Source organism: Lacerta agilis, chromosome 17, assembly GCF_009819535.1.
Source record: "Lacerta agilis isolate rLacAgi1 chromosome 17, rLacAgi1.pri, whole genome shotgun sequence".
Taxonomy (NCBI): domain Eukaryota; kingdom Metazoa; phylum Chordata; class Lepidosauria; order Squamata; family Lacertidae; genus Lacerta; species Lacerta agilis.
In genome coordinates this window covers 24,001,445-24,021,273 of record NC_046328.1, presented here as the reverse complement: position 1 = coordinate 24,021,273, position 19,829 = coordinate 24,001,445, and the positions used below count along the sequence as shown (strand labels likewise).

Genomic DNA, 19,829 nt, shown 5'->3' with positions numbered 1-19,829 from the left:
GACAACAACAAAAAGTGATTCTTTATGGTATATCGAGCGATGGCATTCTCATTTAAAATACTGAAGAACAGCTTGGAAAAAGAAGACACAGTCTCTGATCCGGAGGATAAACTACACGTGGTCCATTTGATAAACAAGGCAGCAAAAAAATGGGTCTTAAGTAGCAGGTGGGTTGAATGCTGGTTCAGGCAAACCCAAGGGGGCTGAGGGGCTGAAAGCAGGAAAAAGGTAGCGTTCGCTTGAGGGGCATCGAATACTTGCCTTCATGGAATGCAGGGCTCCCCCCTGTGCTGCTTCTCCACCCCTCTTTTTCTCTTTCTGTGAGCCAAATTGCCCCCCACTCTTTTCCAGAAAAAAACAGAACCGAGATAAAGGAAGTTGGGGACTCTGTCAACCTAATCCATAGAAAATTCACCCAAAATTCAACAAAATCCTAGGTTGCAGGAAAGACAGCCAGAGTCGATTAAACAGACTCAGTTTGGGGAGATGCTGGAAAGGCCTGGGTCCCTGTGCAAATCTTCTCTCTTCCCCTCGCCCCATTTGAAATAGCTTCCTAGCCAACGCCTGGCTGCCTTCTCCTTGAGCCTCCCCGCTGCCGCCACCACAAAAAAGAGACTGGGACAGGCGGGCAAGGAAATGTCTGCCCCTCCCTCTGCAAAGGAAAGGACTCGCACAGGTTTTCAGGGACCCTCCCGACCACTCGCTGAAAGGTGAAACTGATCGCTCCGGAAACTAAGGGTTAAAGAGATCGTCTGGATGCTGCGGCGACCCAGCAGGAGATGCTAGCGGTTTCTGAAAGATGGCCGCCCTCGCCATGGCCATGGGGTGGGGACGCAGCTCCACCAGCTGCACCCGTTTGCTCTCCCTCTCCCTCCTTGCTACTCGGTTCTGTAGTTTATAGGTATCATACAATTTACAAACTGTAGTAAGGGATACTACAGGCCTGAACTGCCCCCTCTTTTGCCCCCCCTCCCACCATGTCAGGGAGGCTTCAGAAAGTCCATCGGTCGTGTAGGTGGCTTGTGCTGCTAAAGGAGTTGCTTGTGGAGGCCTCCGCGTTGGGTGCTTGCCGAGTGGAGTCCTCGCCGTTCAAGCTCTTCCGGCACACGGGACACGTGTCATGCTGGGGAGGGAAAATGCGCATGTGTGAGCGGGGGGGCTGCTGGGAACAGCCATGCCCCCCAGAGCTGATACCTGAGATTAGGGCGGCCACATTAAGGAAAGGGCACCGCCGAAAGGCTTCCTCTGAAAAAGAGTGATGCGCGAGGGCAGCCGTCTCCCCACCACACCGTCAGATGTCCCACCTCTGGACCCACTGAACAACCACACATGGGCATTCTGCACAGGGTCTGTGGGGTTTGCCTCCCCTTGAGAATGCTGACTAACGCAGAAGGTGCCGGGCTCAAATATTTTGATTAAAAATGAATTAACATGCCCAGGCCCAACCCGTGCAATGGCTCTCTCCAACATATGATTGGTGGAATCAGCACATTGCATGTACAGACATGAAAGCCTAGTGCAAAAATTATACACATGCATGGATGTCGAGCAGATCCATGTGCGATTAAAAAAAAAAAAAGGCACAATTGCATTTCCTTGCATCGCATACTTTCTACTTAAGAGAGATGTGTTTGAATTGGCCCCAAATCATCAAGAATGCCTTCCTGGATCCTTTGAGAAGGAAGTGGATCCATTTGCAAGCTCATTCTAAAGACTAACTCCCCCCAAAGGCAGCCATTGTGTACACAAGATCATATACACCCTCGTGTTTCTTGTCAATCTTGAAGAATTTATTCCCCCTCCCAGTGCATCCTGATTTGACATTTACCATCACTAAAGTGTACTCAACTCGCCATTCGGTCTGCAGACGTGGCATTGAAAGGATGGAGAACACATCCACTTTTGCTCCACTCAAATAGAAAATGCATGGTATGAGCCACAATCCAGAGAGCACCTGCTGACTCTGGAACTTCCCCGCTTGGAAAACCGCTGAACCCCCTGTGCCGTCTTGACAAAGCGTTTTGGTGTCAGGGACTGGCAGGGCTCCAACGAACGTGTGGCGGAGGCTGGGGTCCAGGGGAATGACACAGGAGAGGGGGCCAGCGATTTATGGGGATTGGTGCCGGCCCTGAGGCAGGAGCCAGGGGTGAAGGAGGAAAAGAAGGGCCAGAGCGGTCCAGGACAGAGTGGGGCGAGCAGAATGTGTTGGAGGAAGAGACTGTTCAGGCAAGGGATGGGGCAGCTGAATCCTCACTATCCCCCACCTCACTGTCTCCTAGAACCAGCAGGGGCTTGAAGAGGAAAGAGCAGCAATGGCTTCCATATAGAAGAAGCCTCAGGTTGTGTGCACGTACCCATCAGATCAGGGGTACATAAACGGGGGGTGGGGGTGGTCTCACTGCTACTGCAACTGCTCCATAGGCATGGACCTGGGAACAGTAGCTGAGAAGATTGAAGTGTGTGTGTCTGGGGCACCTTAGGAGCTGCTGTATGTTGGGCTTTTGATAATAACTATTAGATCCTTGGCTGTGGGGTGCTCAGGATACCTGGAGAATCCTGTCTGGGCAGCTGGGCTACTTGAGACCCAGGCCCAAACCCCGTTAGGTGGCACGTGGCTCTCTGCCAACAGCCTTTGGCGGAATCTGCCAATTCAGAGCCTCAGGACAGCCAAAAGGTCTGGCCTCAGATACTCTGGTGCCCGAGGTCAGTCATACCCTAGTGCTCTTGAGAAGCTCTTGTTCATTGTGCAGGAGAACTTTCAACTGAATAGTGCCCTGGAGACCACTGCAGCACTCAACATCTGTGGCCACACCTCGTCCCACAGGAGAGCTGCCCTGTGCCAGGCAGAATGCCCTAGCGCCAGTCTCCACCTGACCCCAAGCCAACAGGGAAGCCAACTTACCAGCTCTAACCATGGCACAATGCAGCTGCTGTGGAAGTAGTGATTGCACGGGAGTTGCCGGACCTGTTCCGCCACAGTGTAGTCCTCTTTACACACAGGGCACTCCAAACCCATATCTGCGGGAGAAAACAGGGCAGGGTCACGTGAGGGCAGCAACACACCAGCTCTCTAAGATGAGGCAAGAGGTACATGTCCTCCCTGCAGGCTGGCTGCACAAGAGGCAAGAGAAGTGAAAAGGCAACTGGGGTGAGAACACTGGAATGAAGAGCCGAGTTTGGAACAGTGGGATAACCAGTGCTGTATTGTTTTAATACTCAATAGGGAGCCACCCAGAGTGGCTGGGGAAATTCAGCCAGATGGGCGGGATACAAATAATTTATTTATTTATTTATTTATTTATTTATTTATTTATTTATTTATTTATTTATTTATTTATTTATTTATTTATTTATTTTTAGACCAACATGATGAAGGTTAATACCATAGAGTAAGCTGTCCTGCCTACTATTCAATCTCCCTTCAAGCTCAGCATGTGAGGAGGTCTGAGCTGGTTGCTCCAAGCTGCATGACTCCCACAAGCCACTCTTGAGTTCCTATACCAATAATTTAGGAACTTTCACTGCTATGGAACTAAGCCAAGTTCTACTGCCAGAAGCACATGAATATGACTCTTGGAAAGTTTGTAAGTAAACCATTTTTAACTTAACAAACCTGTGGTCTTCTTCTATGCTAGGGGAAGAATGAAGTTTTGGAACTCACAAGCGCATATTTTGAAGGTCTAACAGCCTATAGTTCCACACTTTACTTTGCACACTTTATTTTGTGACTTTAAATCTCTGCAGGAGTTCTCTCACCAGAGGATTTGCTCCCAAACTTGGCTTTTGGCATTGACTGCTAGGCAGCAATTGGGGGAAAGGGGAAGTAGATTACTGCAGAACTAAAGAGTGAGAAAAAGACTAGGAAGGCATGTACATGTGAGACCTTTGAAATTCTGTAGAAGGAGCTTTTCAGACTGTCTTTGATGTTGTTGAGGGAGAAAGATAAAAAGGGAGAGGGGAAGAAGCCAACTCAAGATCACTCAAGGAAGGGTCTTGGCTTCATGGGAGGACGAATTCATGGAGGACAAGACTACTTACGGCTACTAGCCACAATGACTATGCTCTTCCTCCATGGCTGGAGGCAGTAAATGCTTCTGAATACCAGTTTCTGGAAACCACAGGAGGAGAGAGGGCTCTTATGCTAGGATCCTGCTTGCAGGCTTCCCAATGATGCATCTGGTTGGCTACTGGCCTGATCCAGCAGGCTCTTCTTATGTTCACCTGCTACTTTGCCCCAGGTTCAATCCCCAGCATCTCCAGGTCGAGGAAAAACTTGCCTGAGACCCTGGAGAGCTGCAGCTAATCTGTAGAGACAGCGCTGAGCTAGAAGGGCCGATCGCCTGACTCCTACTCTGTACAATGAGGTTTGGAAGATTTGCTTAACGCAAGAAGATCTCCCAGGCAACTTCAAGAACTGGTACCTGAAACCTGCTTGCCTTTGGTATCACTGCCTGTGAGATTGCAAACGGGTGGGGCCAGCCTGATAGACAAGACACAAAAGAAAAATGGAATGGGGAGGGAAGAGGAGAGCTATTGTGCAACTGGGGTTCTAGAGTAAATCCACAATGCCTGGAGAGCCCTGTGAGCTGTTGCCCAGTTCCTTAAATCAGAATCAGAGGGAACCACAGAGGATTGCAGCTGGAAAGCAGTTCGTTTAATGTTGTAGAGCTAAGCTGAGCTGGAGGCTGACGCTGGCAGTTCTCTGGAATTTGGACTGGGTGCTCAGTCCAGAGCGACAGAAGAAAGCAACCCCTTCCAACAACACATTTACAAAAGCATTATCAGGAAACAGGAACTTACCAACTTGTTCCTGAGTGACGGTCACTGTCGGGAGAGAAGAAATCTTCTCTTTGTCTGCTGGGGGAGGCCCTGTGTTCTCCAGCTGTCCCAGGAGCTGCAGGGAGAGAAGGAAGGAAGGGTTGGTGCGAGGGAAGAGAACTGGCATCGCTGCACAGATTATTTGCTCTCGTAAAGTGAAATTTAATGGAAACTGAACTGAAGGGGGGGGGGAACGTTCACAGCATTTACTAGTCATTCATCAAGAAAGGTTAAGACAGCTGCCTTCAGAACATTTGACCTTCAGGAATCCATTTCCACAATGACTGGGTGCTGTGCAGGATCCTAGGGGTGCTACAGGGCACCCACTTAATTTATGCTAAGCCTGTGGAGCCTCAGTAGCAGCTCATATAGACTCATAGAGCTATAGAGTTGGAAGGGACCCCCCCCCCCCGGGCCATCTAGTTCCACCCCATCTCTGCAATAAAGGAATCACAACTAAAGAAATCCTGGCAGGTGTCTACCTGACCTCTGTTTAAAAATTGCACACATACTGAATGCAGCCGTGGCTCAGGCAGAATGATCAGGGCCTTTACCTGTGTGACGACAGCATCCAGGCCGCTCTGTCCCCAGGCATAGTCCCCAGGACTCGAGTGCAACATGCCTCCCCTGCAAGAGGGAAAGAAAGAAAGAAAGAGGCACTCAGGGTGGGGGCATGAGAAGGAAGCAGCATGCCCACTGCTGCCCAGCTTCCATGTCATAGGATATCAAGGGCTATACAGCATGAATTCAACCTTTATCAGGCTTCTGTGGCTCCAAACTTGTTCTTCTGGAGCCAGTTCTGGGGGTGGAGGGAGCCAGGGTTGGGGGAGCCCATTATCTTCCCAAAGTAAAACAGCGGCAAACAAGTGGGGAAATGCTTTTGCATGACTAATTATCTTCTTAAAATCTTTCCCCCCCCCATCACCACCACAAACAAATATCCTCCCCAGTTTCAGTAACTAACAGTTCCTTAGTTTTGCACCAAGGCTTGAGAAATGCAAGAAAATAGAAAAGTAGTTTGATGGCGTGTTTGTGCCTGAATGTGTGGGTGCTCTATAAGGAAGGATTTAAAAATAACCCTGAAAGTGGGGGGTGTCTTCTGTGTTTCTCTCTCCTTCTACCCCCATTCTTCTCTCCCAGCCCCTGGCAAGCAACCCCCCTCCTCCTTAGCAGTCACCCAGCTTTATGGGGCAGGGAGAATGTTGCAGGAAAGGACAGTATTTGCATGTGTGTCCTGTGCTATGTGTTTCTCACTTTCCTTCCCTGCAATAACAAAATATTTCTGCTTCTGATCTATATCTCTTTTTTTTGCCGCCCCCCCCCCCCCCGCATGCACTAATTTCAGGAAAGCCAGGCTGGAGCTGCCATGGGGAATGCGTCGGCTCAGCCCTGCAGAGCAGTGGTGTTGCTTCGGTTCCCATCGACGCATGCGCTCCCACTTACATGCATACCAAAAATGGCGCCAAAAAGGGGTGGGTGCAGAATGGGGAAATCCCCACTTTCGCACATCCTGTAACGGAGCCCCAGTGTACATGGCTTCCACAGGGGAGCCGCAGAAAGAATGTGGTTGGTCAAGGGAGCCGTGGACTCAAAAAGGTTGAAAACCACTAGCTTATCTCAAATCCCTCCTCCCTTCTCCATTAGAGTGTATTGGCTAAAATTAGTACAACACCCCTAGATTTTAGATTGTAAATTAGCTCTCCAAGCTCTAACAAAGAACTTACTCAGGGTTCTCAAGGAACCCAACACCTGCTTCGCCTTAAAGACAGGTGTACCCTTCCCACTCCCCTTTCTTAACTTGCCTTTGGTGTGAGTTCTGTGGCAAAACTGTCACATTCACTTCCTGCATGGTTTTGAGAATAGTTAAGGATTCTTTCACTCTTTTCAATCAAGGTGCATACGTATGATGGGATTTGCTGCCTGCTTAAATTGTAATTTTGCTGTCTGACGCAGCATTTATATATTCTGCCAATTTCATTTCATATAACAAAGCAAGCTTTCCGTGTTCCTTTGTGTAAGAACTTCCTTGTGGACATATGGCTAAGGGCAGTGTTAGAAACTCAAATATATAAGCTAGGTGCCAAAAGGCTCCTTAAACCGGGGTTACAGTCATCAAAACAGAATGCCTAGTTGCCATTTTGGGGCCAGTCGACTCAAAAGTCGTATTTTTGGTTCCTGAAATTAATCCTGGTTGTGCAGATAAAATATAACTGATAGTGTGTTGATACTGTAACTGATACAGGATGTGTTGCTAGTGTGTGGAAGCAGTCAAAATCCAAGGATCCCCAGGCATGCACCTCCAGATGGTGGAGACATCAGGCGCTATACTGGTGCCTGGGCAACTTCACTTGGTTGCAAGTGGCCGATAGTGAGGTGCAAAATGCACCTGGCAAATTTTGAATGTTGGCTAAGGGTAAACACATATTCAGAAACGGACGCATGTCATAACTCTAGCAAAAGATCCCAAACCTCCTGGTAGTGTGTGTATGAATGCATGTGAGTGCCGGACACACATTAGAGTTCAGACACATACTTTGTAAAGAAAAAATATATACGATTGCAAATAATGTCCCATACTCACCAGGAGAGAGGTGGAGACCCAGGAATTGCCGAATTCGCAAAGAAGCCTGCAAAGATCTGCTGTATAATTCTAGCCAGGAGATGGGAGACAAAACGAAAACATGTAAGAAAGAGGCAGAAAAGTAAAGCGGAGGTGGCAGTGACATCATCCAGGAGAGAAGCTGAGCAAGCCTTAACAGACTGATCATTGCACTTGCTTCCAAGGACTAGCGCCCTCTTTGTCCAGTACATGAAGCATACGTTATCTTACACTAATTTGGAAGTGGCCAATGTGGTGCCCTCTAGGTGGCGTCAGACTACAGCCCCCATCATTCCTGATCACTAGGCACACTGCTGGGCACTGTAGTCCAACAACACACAGAGGGCACCACATTGGCTTCCCCTGCATTAGTGACCATATGGAGGCAACCAACAGGACACGAGATGGGCAGGGCAGACCTACAGACCTGACAGATATAGACGAGGCAAGAACAGTCACCAGTTCACAGCAATTGGAAACAATAATGCTGTCTTTTTAGCTAGGCCACACCAGTTGAACCCCTTGGTTATGTGAAAGAATCCAGCTTAAACCCCAAATGAACAGAATCAAACATGGAGATAAATTCTATGTTTCAAGTTTCTTTAAGTCTTCCAGTAGAGACTCTTGGAAGTCAGAAGCAGCAGTGTGGTGGGCAGAGACGTGAAGACCACCCTCTTGCCCCAAACAAGGGGGAAATTTCCCCACCCCAGACCTTCATATCTCCTCTTAGCCTCCATGAGCAACTGAACATACTATTCCACTCCAGATCAGATCCTGGATGCCCCAAGTTCTCCAAATCCTTACCCTTCAATGGCAGGTGACCTGTCAGGCCGTGCGCTGACCCGGGATCTGTACCTCCGCGTCATGGGCAGTCGGAGGGGTCTGCTTGGTCCCCAGAGGTCTGCGTGGGCTTGGTGGCCCCTTTCGTTGTCTCTGCCATCGTGATCCATAGAGTTGCTCGGGAACTGGAAGACCATAGAACGATGCAACTGGTCCCAAAACTGGAGGAAGCAAATGGAAGCGCATCAAGAAGTCAACTTCTAAAGGGCCAGAAATCAAACAGGGTAATAAATTCTAGCCCAGCAGTTTCAGGGGTTCTCGAAGCTTTCCTGCCGATGACCAGAGACTCTAAAAAGTCAGAAGCAGTCACTCAGCCAATGTCTATGCCAGGAGAAAAGCGGGATTTGCTAAGCGGAACTCTTCTGATCGGATGGACAAACCCACGTACTCTTCTGGCTTACATAAACTTCTCTCAGAATAACCCACCCCACAGGGCAGTTGTGAGGATAAAATGGGAGGGGAAGGAACCATGCACACACTGCCTTGAGCTCATTGGAGAATAAAATAATAATAATAATAATAATAATAATAATAATAGTCACATCAATATGAAAACGCCTTCTGGGCAAGTCCTTTTCCAGACCTCACTGCTCCAGCTAGGCTGCGACCGGTGCTGTTTTTGGATAGATAAGCTGTCTGGGCTGCTCCCTTGCTAAGTCAGCACAATATGACAGCCGCTGATGAGCAAAAAAAAGATGACAGAACTAAGGAAAAGAGAAGCAGCACACTGGCCACTTTGTGCTTTGAGGACTTGAGGAAGAGATGCAAAATCCTGACTGAAAATGTGTGCAGACTTCATGCTCCTGGTAAATCACATCCTGCAGTCTTCCTGGAGGTGTAGCAAAGTAGCACAGCATCTGCTTTGCATGCAGATGGCCCCAGGTTCAACCCCTAGGTGGGAGATGGTCTGAAGAGGCCACCAGGATGCTTACATTGCCTTCCTATGGAGACCTGGGGGCAAGGGGCCTGCTTGGATATGCAGCTCCCAAGGCAGCCTGGAATGCATACAGGACAAACACAGGGAAAAGGGAGGGAGGTGCCTTAGACAGAGTCAGACCTTTTGGTACGTCTTGCTCAGTTTTGTCCAAACGGACTGGCAGCAGCTCTCTGGGGTTGCAGGAATGAGGAATTTTTTTCCAGCCCAACCTGGAGAGGCTGCTGTGAACTGAACCTGGAACCTTTTGCCTTTGATGCACACACTTTGCCACTGAGCCGTTCCTAGAAGAACACCTGAGCTGTTTGCATTTTGGGGGACTTCATCTGAAGCTTTTGGTTCAGTGGACGTGAGGGTTGGACCAAATGACCTTTTGGGTCACTTCCAACTCGACCACTTTATGATTCTTTGGTCTACACAGCGCCACAGGAGCTTTGGCTTCTCTTTTCCCCTGGGCAGCTCACAGGCCACCTCAGACCCTCTTCCCCAGCAGGCTGTGCTCCCATCGGCTGCCTGGCTGCAGAGCGCCGGTGGTGGTATAGCGGTTAGAGTGCTGAACTAGGTCCTGGAAGACCAGGGTTCAAATCCCCACTCAGTCATGAACCTCCCTGGGTGACCTTGGCCCAGTCACTGCCTGTCAGCCTAACCTACCTCACAGGATTGTTGTGGGGATTAAATGAGGAGCTGGAGAACCACGCACACCACCTTCAGCTCCATGGAGAAAAAGTGGGATATAAATGGAATAAATAAAGAAGCAATGTGGGAAAGAACTTGCCAGCCTAGGCCTGGGGCATTGCACCCACCTCTTCACTGAGCAACACTGCTTGCCCTCGTCTGTGTGCAAGCCAAGAGGCTCTTATAACATGCAAGGCAACAGGCCAGCGTGCCTGCTGCTGCTGCTGCTGCTGTCAGAACAACTTTGACTCAGACACACACCTGGGAACTCAGGCGATCCGAAACCCACCTGCCACTCAGGAAGACACTGAGCCCTTGCAGGTAAGCAGAGCCTCCCTGATCAACTGACTTGGGGAGGGACTCTGGAGCAGCTTCCAGACAGGGCGAGATGAAATTTAAGCCAACTGGCTGGATCCTGTTCACAGTTTAGGTACCCTTATCTCACTCCACCAGCATGTTGGGAGGGAGGCTTGCTTTCTCACTGCAAGGGGGGCGGGGGTGGCATGTTCTAGCATTTGAGTTTCTATGTGCAATCTTAAGCAGTATAGCTTAAGACACAGGATTGGCCACCACCTCTGTGGGGGGGGGGGTCAGAAAGGCAACCTGGCAGAGTTCTATGGCCCATGGAGCAAAGAGCTGGGCAACTTGAAAAAAAATCGAAGTGGGGTGTTCCCAGAAAATAGAGGGGTGCCTTTCGATGGCCCAACTCCCTAAGCTTGTTACTGGTCAGAGATTCAAGAGCTGAGGCAGAAATCCAGTGAAAGCAAAGCTGATCTTTTATTATCTGTTACAGGTGGGTAGCCGTGTTGGTCTGCCATAGTCAAAACAAAATAAAATAAAAAATTCTTTCCAGTAGCACCTTAGAGACCAACTAAGTTATGTATCTGAAGAAGTGTGCTTGCACACGAAAGCTCATACCAAGAACAAACTTAGTTGGTCTCTAAGGTGCTACTGGAAAGAACTTTTATTATCTGTTGCAATGGAGTCTCCCCCCCCCTTTTCGTCAGGAGGTGAAGGACACTCTTTTTAAAGGTTTGCCTTTCTGCATGGAGGACACCCCCCTTTTGCAAATGTCAGAGATATATTGCATATAAGGTGGGGCTACAGTGGCAGGTTTTTGTTTATTACACCTCTCTGGCATTTTTAGGAAACGCTTTCAAATTTGGGCCAAGGTGTACAAAATCTATGTCTAATTCTACACAGCACACAAGCAAAGTTGCTCATATATATGTGAATGAGAGAAAATTGCAAGATTAAACCAGAAAAAGCAAGAACAAAATTCTATGACAGAAGCAAGCTGAGGGGCACCACACCTGTGCAACAGCTAACCTTTCAAAGTGTGGCACTGGGTAACCCTGCCTGCCTCCATGTTGTATTGCCACAGAGCCTCAAAACAGAAAGGGAGCAACTGTCTATTCCTGCCACAGCAGCAGCAAAGATATGTCAACAGAATCGGAGTTCAGGATGAGCTCAGAGACTGAAACCTAGCTGAGGTCACCTGAAAAGGAAGCAGGTTCTGACAGGCTGAGTGTAGATGCTAAATCCAGAATGAGCCAACACACAGTAGGCAGCCCAGAAATCTACGTTTAAGAAAACTGCTCATGGCTGGGAGAATTTGAAGCAACCTGGGATAAGTTCAGAAAAGAGGCAGACATTTTAAAGCTTTAAAGTTGTGGGACCTAGAGACTTTCATAAAATGAAGTAACAAGGAAAAAATTCTAGCCCCAATGCTTTATGCCTGTCCCCTGGGGACTTGCCAGAATCCAAGCTCAATCAATTTCCAGATACTATGTATAAGATTCTTGCCTGGGCTTCCTCTCAATGACTGGTTTAAGGTGGCACACAGCCTAAGTGTACACAGCTTCCAAACACAGAACAGCTTACCTGGGCATTTTGCTAGACTAGGATTCAGAGAATCTTTAATGCCCAAAGGTTCATGTAAATAATGCTACACTCAAAGTCTGCCCCCCCCCTTTCCATCTTTCCGTTTTAATATACTGTACTGCCCATTGTCATGCACTTTGGGAAGGCAGGCAAGGGAGAAATAGGAAGGTTAGTTTTAAATTCGTCCAAGCTACAAGGGCTAAAAATGCAAAATTTAGAGGGAAATGTTACTGGGAGGGCTGAGAGGTGCTGGGGTGGGGTTTTTGGAGGAATCCTAAGGAAAGGGAAAACACACTTTGACATCTCCCCCTCCACCCTGAATTCCCCCCTCCCACCCCATGTCATGCAACTTAAGTCCAAAGCCAGCATGCACAAGAGATCTAGAGCAGGGGTAGGCAACCTAAGGCCTGTGGGCCTGATGCGGCCCAATTGCCTTCTCAATCTGGCCCACGGATAAACAAGGAATCAGCATGTTTTTACATGAGTAGAATGTGTCCTTTTATTTAAAATGCATCTCTGGGTTATTTGTGGAGCCTGCCGGGTGTTTTTACATGAGTAGAATGTGTGTTTTTATTTAAAATGCATCTCTGGGTTATTTGTGGGGCATAGGAATTCATTCACCCCCCAAAAAAAAATAGTCCGGCCCCCCACAAGGTCTGAGGGACAGTGGACCGGCCCACGGCTGAAAAAGGTTGCTGACCCCTGATATAGAGGGTCAGGCTAGGTCGGGGAGGAGGCACAATTCACCTAATGCCAAACACATTGTAAAGGACACCTCTGTTCTTTAGGGAAGTCATTCCAAAAATTGTGGGGGAACCACTTAGACATCCCCCTCCTTATAACACACCTTACTGTCAGGAAGGCATTTGAAGTAACACCTCAACAATGGCAAAAATTCAAATAATAACTGCTAATGATTAGTTCAGCCTGCTAAAAAGACACCAAATGGAGGGAAAGTTCAGATTTTGAACACTTAAGAGTGCGGAGAGTAGGGTGTTGTGTCAAACTTGTGGTCTAGCAGGCATTTCTTAGAGAAAACTTCTTGAAATTACTACACGGGTGCTTTCATTCCTTTGCAAATGTCAAAAAAAATATTTTTCTATATCACCTAATTGTTGGAAGGGTTGCAATAAACTTGGTACATATTATCATTTATGGTTGGAATGCTAAGTTGCTACAAGATTTCTGGAATTTAATTTTGACAGAAATTAAAAATACTACTGCAGTCCAAAATTAATGTTACTGAATATTTTGGATGATAGCGAAGTATATTGTCAAAAGAACTGGTCTTATATAGTTCAAATGGTAATTGTAACTCAATGGAAAACAGCCAAAAAATATTATACCAAATGCTTGGTACCACTCACTCTGGAATATAGCTAAAATGCAGAAAATTATGCAAAATTTGAGCTTTTGACAAGGAGTAGAACCAGAGGGATGCTGGTGGTGCAAACCACTGAGCCTTGGGCCTGCCAATCGGAAGGTCAGGGTTCGAATCCCCACAATGGGGTGAGCTCCCATTGTTTTGTCTCAGCTCCTGCCAACCTAGCAGTTCGAAAGCAAATCAAAGTGCAAGTAGATAAACAGGTACTGCCCCGGTGGGAAGGTAAATGGCGTTTCCGTGCTCTGCTCTGGTTTCGCCAGAAGTGGCTTAGTCATGCTGGCCACATGACCCGGAAAAACTGCCTGCGGACAAACGCTGGCTCCCTTGGCCTTTAAAGTGAGATGAGCGCCGCAACACCAGAGTCATCCACGACTGGACTTAACTTGTCAGGGGTCCTTTACCTTTACCTTTATAGAACAACCAGATACTTCTTATATGATTTGGCATTCCTTTACCATGTATCCATCATTTTCAAAAGAACACTTGTCCCAAGTCTAGCAAATCTGGAGCCATACTTTATATTCAGATAACACTAATATTCTTTATGTGAAGACAACATTTATTCTCACTTATTTCTTCCATGTCTTGGACTTTGTTATTCTAACCCACGTGGAACTGTACTTATTTTACGTGCCTATCTATAGTTTTGTTTTTCTTCTTTCAATTTTCATCTGTTGTTATAACTGTTCGGTTTTCTATACCTTATGAAATGAAATAAAAAAAAACCTTCACTAAAAATAATAAAGCTGCCTTCTTCGAGGCAGAGGCTTGCCTCATACTCCAAAAGCCAACTCTCAGGAGGTATTAACAACAGTCATCAACCTAAATATATAAATCACTTCAGCCCAATGCTATAATTAACCCTGCTTGTGATGCATTTGCAAAACCCAAAAGGATACCTCAAACACCCCACAGAACTTAGTAACTTTTTACAGAAGATTACAAACCAACACAGCTTTAAAACGAAAGTCCCACTAACCAAGGAGAGTTTTATTTTTGGCACAAGGCAACTGCAACCTCAAGCTTCTAGTCCCTATCATTTGAGAGGACGGCCTCTGTCACATCAACTTCTTCTTGAGTTGATTCTTGGCAGTACAAAAAGTATTGATAACAGAGAATGGCCCTCTCTCCTCTCAGCTGCCCCCACAAAGTATCCCGCACGGAGTATCCGAGGAAAGCGCAGCAAAATTACCTCCATTTTACACATTTCTGAAAGCCGCAGTAAAATTGTTAACAGGAAAAGTCTCACCTCTGCAAATGTGGTGGAGGGGCTGTCGTCTATCCCGCTGCCGCCGCCTTCTAGAAAACTGAGAGAGAGAAATCTGGTGAGGGAGAGCAGCAGTTGCTTCCAGAAATATAACCCCCAAAGCCTGCCTCTAAGGGGTGGGGGGTGGGCAGGGCCAAGGGCTAAAAACAGAGGCTGAAGGCCACGTAATCAGCAACCAAGGAAACAGGATGAAAACAGGGTGCTGGCGAGGGGGAGGTCAGAGGGGCTGAAGACTACGTGGCTGAAGAATGAGGCATATCTTATCAGTTCCTGAAATTATATCAATCTAATTCCTCCTTGGTGTCTCAGCCCAGGGTCACTACCTTGCAAATCTCTAATCTAAGTAAGAAACTGAACCTGCCATTGCCACGTCCAAATTCAGCATCCCAGCCCAGGGGCATTATTATCCAACCCATCGCCAAAAGCATTACTGCAGACCCCCACCCGTTCTGGCAGCAGCAACAAAATTATTAGAAAATGTAACTAAAGTAGACCCCGCACAGGGAAGCGTGGAGAGGTTTAAACCACTCCACCCAGCTCAGTGTCCTGATGGGGATGCAAAAATGTCCCCAGGTGATCAGGTGCAGTGTTAAAAATTCAGATATATAAGCTAGGCGCCAAATGGCTCCTTAAACCGAGGTTACAGTCGCAAAAACAGAATGTCTAGTTGCCATTTGAGAGCAAGACAACTCTAGAGTCTTCTTTTTCAAATGATGGACTGTGATTGATTCTCTGTTAAACATCTGGCTAGTTCAGATGACAACCCTGAGCTAGGTGAAGAAGTTTGAGAACTTAAGGGGGGGGGAGTCATTTGATCTAGGGACAGTCCACATATTTATTGACCTATTCCTACCTCTTTTTCTTAATGGTAACATGGCCCGTTCATAATGTAAGAATATTTTTCACAACTGTGAGCAAGGCATCGGGGGGAGGTAAGTGAAGACAAGCTACAACAATTAATTATAACATTGTTCTCCGCTCCTGTTCAGGCTGCACAGAAAAAGCATTTTGGTTCCTGAAATTCATTCTGATTGTGCAGATAAAATCTAATTGATATAATTCTATAGGGGGAGGTATTCTACAGTGTGAAAACAGTCAAGATCCAAGGATCCCAAGGCACACACTCCTCCGGATGGAGGAGAAGCCAGGCGCCATCCTGGCAACTCAGGCATCTTCACTTGGTCACAACTGGCTGATCCTCTGGTGCAAAATGCAAATTTTGAACACTGAGATTCAGGTGGACAAAAGGAAGAGGTGTGAACCCCCTTCATCAGCTGATCTGCAGGGATATGCTGAAGGGAGGGGTTGGTAGCATGTGCAAGAGCGAAAAGGGGATCACACCCACCTTTGGCACATTCACCAGCTTATGGCCCCCAGTGTGAACGTGGCCCTGCAGTCAGAAAAGAGTTGGCCATCCCTGCCCTAGTCATTGTGCCAGACCGGCCCCAAAGGCCGCTGCCACACATCACAGGCAGCAAACTGGAAGTGCCTCTCTGGAGAACTTGCCTGCCCCAAGCCTGCTGGTCAGTCTGGCCTGGAAGCACTTTATCCTGTTAATCTGGACCCTGCTTGGTTGACGTATGTATCACACCCAGCAGTTATGGTATGTTTTATGCTCACAATAGAGCAGCCATGATGGATCAAAATGGATGGCACCGGGCCATGTTTGGGTCTCTAGAAGCTGTCTGGACCTTGGTGCACACATGTGCTGCTTCCGATAAAAGCTCACAGAGACCTTGGTGTTCTGATTAGAGTTAGCAGAAAAGCAGTCCTCTTGCCTAAATAAAAGGGGGAGAGTAACATGTTCCAACAGCCAACACTAGAAGTGTTTCAAAGGTCCCTGTGTGGGGAACTGCTGATGCAGCAAGGGCCCCCAGTTGCTCCCCCTTCCAGATGCAATATGGTCATGCATAGTCCATATTTTTATGTGGGCTTCTCCCATGCAAACAGGAAAACTGCTGGAATTTTTTAGTGTCCCCGACCTCCCAGCCCCATGCTAGCATTGACTGATACGAAAGGCGTACTGAGTTTTTCAAGTTGGTTATTCTTCTATTACATTTTGGGTGGGCACAGTTGAAATACTTGCTTTTTTCCTTTTTTGCCACCACCAGCCACACTTCGTATCCTCTGTCTAACTACCATACTACACGACTTGGTCTACTGCTCTAATATTTGGTAACTATGCTTTTTATTGCTTTAATATGCTAGGAAGTTAGATTGATTCCCTTTGATTGCTGTGTCAATGGTTTTTGAGTCAACGCCACTTGTAAATCCATATGCAATAGTCAATTTTGTATTTTCAGCAAATATCCCGTATCATTCATAACTCTATTTTACATCATTTCTACTTTCATTTCTATTAATATATATATTTTTATCAATAAGTATCAATAAACTGAGTCCAACAACATAAGGAGAGCTTCCACCCAAAGGCTCTCCTTCCCTGCTATACAGGATTATTTCTCCAGCTATCATTTTTGTGAAGTAGCTTGCAACTTAAATATCTTGTCTGTCAAGATGTTTAAGCCATTCTAAAACCTCACTGCAGCCATGAAGGCCACCTGTGGCTTTGGGAGAGGGTGCTAAATTCTTATTTTTAAGAGGTCCCCAGAACCCTTTCACAGTGACAGAACTACAATCCCAAGGGATTCTGGGCCAAGTGCCAACGACATCTACAATGAGTGAAGGGGGGGGCCCTTCGGCGTAAAAGTGGGATTTATTTCTTCACACAGCAAACTCAATGTTTCCATTTTACAGATGAAAGGGAGTGGGCCAAGGCTACCCGCTGTGCCCATAGCAGGGGTTGCATTTGTGAAGGGCCAGTGTAGGAGACAGGGAGACCAGGGTTCAAATCCCCACTAGGCCGTGAAGCTCAGTGGTGACTTTGGGCCATTCTCTGCCTAACCTACCTCACAGGGTTGTTGTGAGAATAAACGCGAGGGAGGCAGGGAGGGAGGACCATGCATGTCACCTAGAGCTCCTTCAAAAAAAAGGCAGGATAAAAATGTAATAAAAGTGAACGGATAATCATTTGAACTGGCAAAGCCCAAATACTGAATGCTGCAACACCCTGGCACCTTGACACAAAGTTCTGACAATGAAAGGTGGGTTTTTATCGTCTGCAATGACACACAATCACACAACCCTAAAGCATGGCAGGGCAGACCTTAGAAAATTAGACATGTCAGTGGAGGATATAAATAAACGTGAGAGCTAAATGGAGCCTCCAGGTTCAGAGGCAGTCTGGCTGCTGAGGACCTGGTACTGGGGTGAACATGGAAGGAGTTTTGTCTTCCTGTCTTATTTGCCAGATTCCCAAAGGCTCTCTTGGAAAGAGAATGCTGGACTAAATGGGCCTCAGTCTGATCTAACAGGGCTCTTATATCCTTAGGAGCAGGGCTGGAGCGACAAAGAGCACCCCACAAATCACCCCTCCCACCCAGCACGAAATCTATGCAGGGCTGAATCAGCGCTTCCACCTCCCGAAGTGACTAGAGGTGCTGGGGGGGGGGGAGTGAGGAGCAGGCCATTTTTCCAGCTTTGAAGGTGACACTGAGTCAGACGTTCCTGAGGACCGTTTCCAAATTTGGCAGCTGGATCTTAAACTGTCGCACGAGGTTTGTTTTTTAAATCTAGCGTGCGTGTCACCGATTGCTCAGGATAAAATATAGCCAGGTCTCTGACTTGGCATAATTTTTCATTTCTATCTACCACCACCTTCTCTCTCGGAAGAGTCAAAATGCAGAAAAAGCTGAAGGTCAGACCTTGGGCGGAAATGAGCTCTTCCTCGCAGCTATTACCAATGAACACTAGAGAAGCTGCATTATACAGAGTCAGACCCTTGGCCCATCTAGCCCAGTAGTGTCTACAGTGACTGGCAGCAGCCCTCCAGGGATCTCTAGCACTGCCACCAGTGGGTATTGTTTCTGGGACCTTAAGAAGGCAGCAACTTATACCAGGACAGATTATTTAGCCCAGAGTATTCTGACTGACACAACCGAGAGGTTCCCCACCACCACCAAAAAAATAATAATCTGAAAGACTTCACCCCCACCTCTAACGTTTTCTTTTGTGTGAGTCAAAGCAATGGAGGTCCTTAACCTGTCTGCAAACCACAAAGTTCTCCACTTATACAGCCCAGCTGCTCTCTCCTGCTAGCCTGCATTTCAGCCAGGGCTGTGTCTGTGCCACAACTTTATGGAAGTGAGGAAAGCCCACAGGAGGCGAATATTCCTGACCAAACAGAGCCATTGGATGTCAGCCACCAGGGAAGTTACAGGTGCGATGTCTCTATCAAAGTGGTCCTCAAACTTTTTTGGCCACTGCCCCCTTAGTTCCATAAACAAATCCCCAGTGCCCCCTGCCCTATAAAAAACCATTATTGAAAACAGCAGTTTGCATGACCCACTAATGAAGGTAACAACACAATAACATTTAAAACGGTAACAATTGCATATTTATTCAAAATTCAATTAAAACTGTTTAGTTCAATTAATTTAACAAAATTGATGAATTTGATCCAGCAATGCCACCTTCAAAGTCTGATAGTCATTTACACCTCTAGTGCCCTCTTGCCGTCTCTTTAACTCTTAGCACACACACCCCAGGTAATCCCACTGCCCTGCAGGAGGCACTACCACCCACTTTGGGAACCACAGACCTATTGTATAAAATGGTGCAGAATTCAGCCAACCCACTTTGAGGGTTTTTTTTAAAAAACAAAAACAAAAAACAGCCAAGCGGTATATTATTTTTATGAAATAAACAAATAAATAAAATAAACACCAAAAGAGGTAGCATATCCATCAGAAGAAGAAACATCTGACGGGGAGGGGGTAGATATGAGAAGTCTAGCAACATTAGGGTAGTCTCTGAGGGTGAAAGATACCTGGAATCATCTGTCACTTCTTCAATAAAGCCAGACTCACATCTGGGACAAGTGTACTCCTGCAGAGGAAGAGAAAAAGGAAGGTGGTTTTAGGCTGAGAATGGTGGAGCCTACACAGTCACAGGTGGAAATATGCCACACAAAAACAAGGCCACAGACTTTTTTAGGTTCATGGGCACATTTGGATATTTGAGAGTGCACTGCCCGCTCTTGTCACCTGTTGCAAATGAAACACCCACACCCACACACCAAAGTACATGTACACATAGAAGTTGCTTTTCCAAGAGATCTTGATTTACCGGTAGTTACACTCTCCCTGAAGGAGCAGGTACACAGCTTGGGGGTACTTCTGGATCCCTGTCACTTGAGGCTCAGGTGGTCTCGGTGGCACGGAGTGCCTTCCATCAGCTCCAGCTGCTGACCCAGCTGTACCCCTATCTGGACCAGGATGGCCTAACTTCTGTTGTCTTTGCTCTGGTAGCCACTCAGTTAGATTACTGCATCTCATTAAACATGGGGCTACCTCTGAAGATGGTTTGG

At 47.1% G+C, this 19,829-nt stretch overlaps 1 protein-coding gene across 1 annotated transcript in view; it reads right to left on the bottom strand.

Moving 5' to 3' along the window:
* The window catches only part of RNF115 (ring finger protein 115), a 36,893-nt gene continuing 17,064 nt past the window's right edge, over nucleotides 1-19,829 (bottom strand). Inside the window, exons 2-9 of the mRNA XM_033136417.1 lie at nucleotides 19,290-19,348; nucleotides 14,384-14,441; nucleotides 8,222-8,418; nucleotides 7,400-7,468; nucleotides 5,373-5,445; nucleotides 4,801-4,894; nucleotides 2,903-3,018; nucleotides 1-1,123 (exon numbers count right to left, since the gene is read on the bottom strand). Coding sequence (XP_032992308.1) covers nucleotides 992-1,123; nucleotides 2,903-3,018; nucleotides 4,801-4,894; nucleotides 5,373-5,445; nucleotides 7,400-7,468; nucleotides 8,222-8,418; nucleotides 14,384-14,441; nucleotides 19,290-19,348 — 798 coding nt within the window. The 3' untranslated portion in view covers nucleotides 1-991. The remainder of the gene's footprint in view (nucleotides 1,124-2,902; nucleotides 3,019-4,800; nucleotides 4,895-5,372; nucleotides 5,446-7,399; nucleotides 7,469-8,221; nucleotides 8,419-14,383; nucleotides 14,442-19,289; nucleotides 19,349-19,829) is intronic.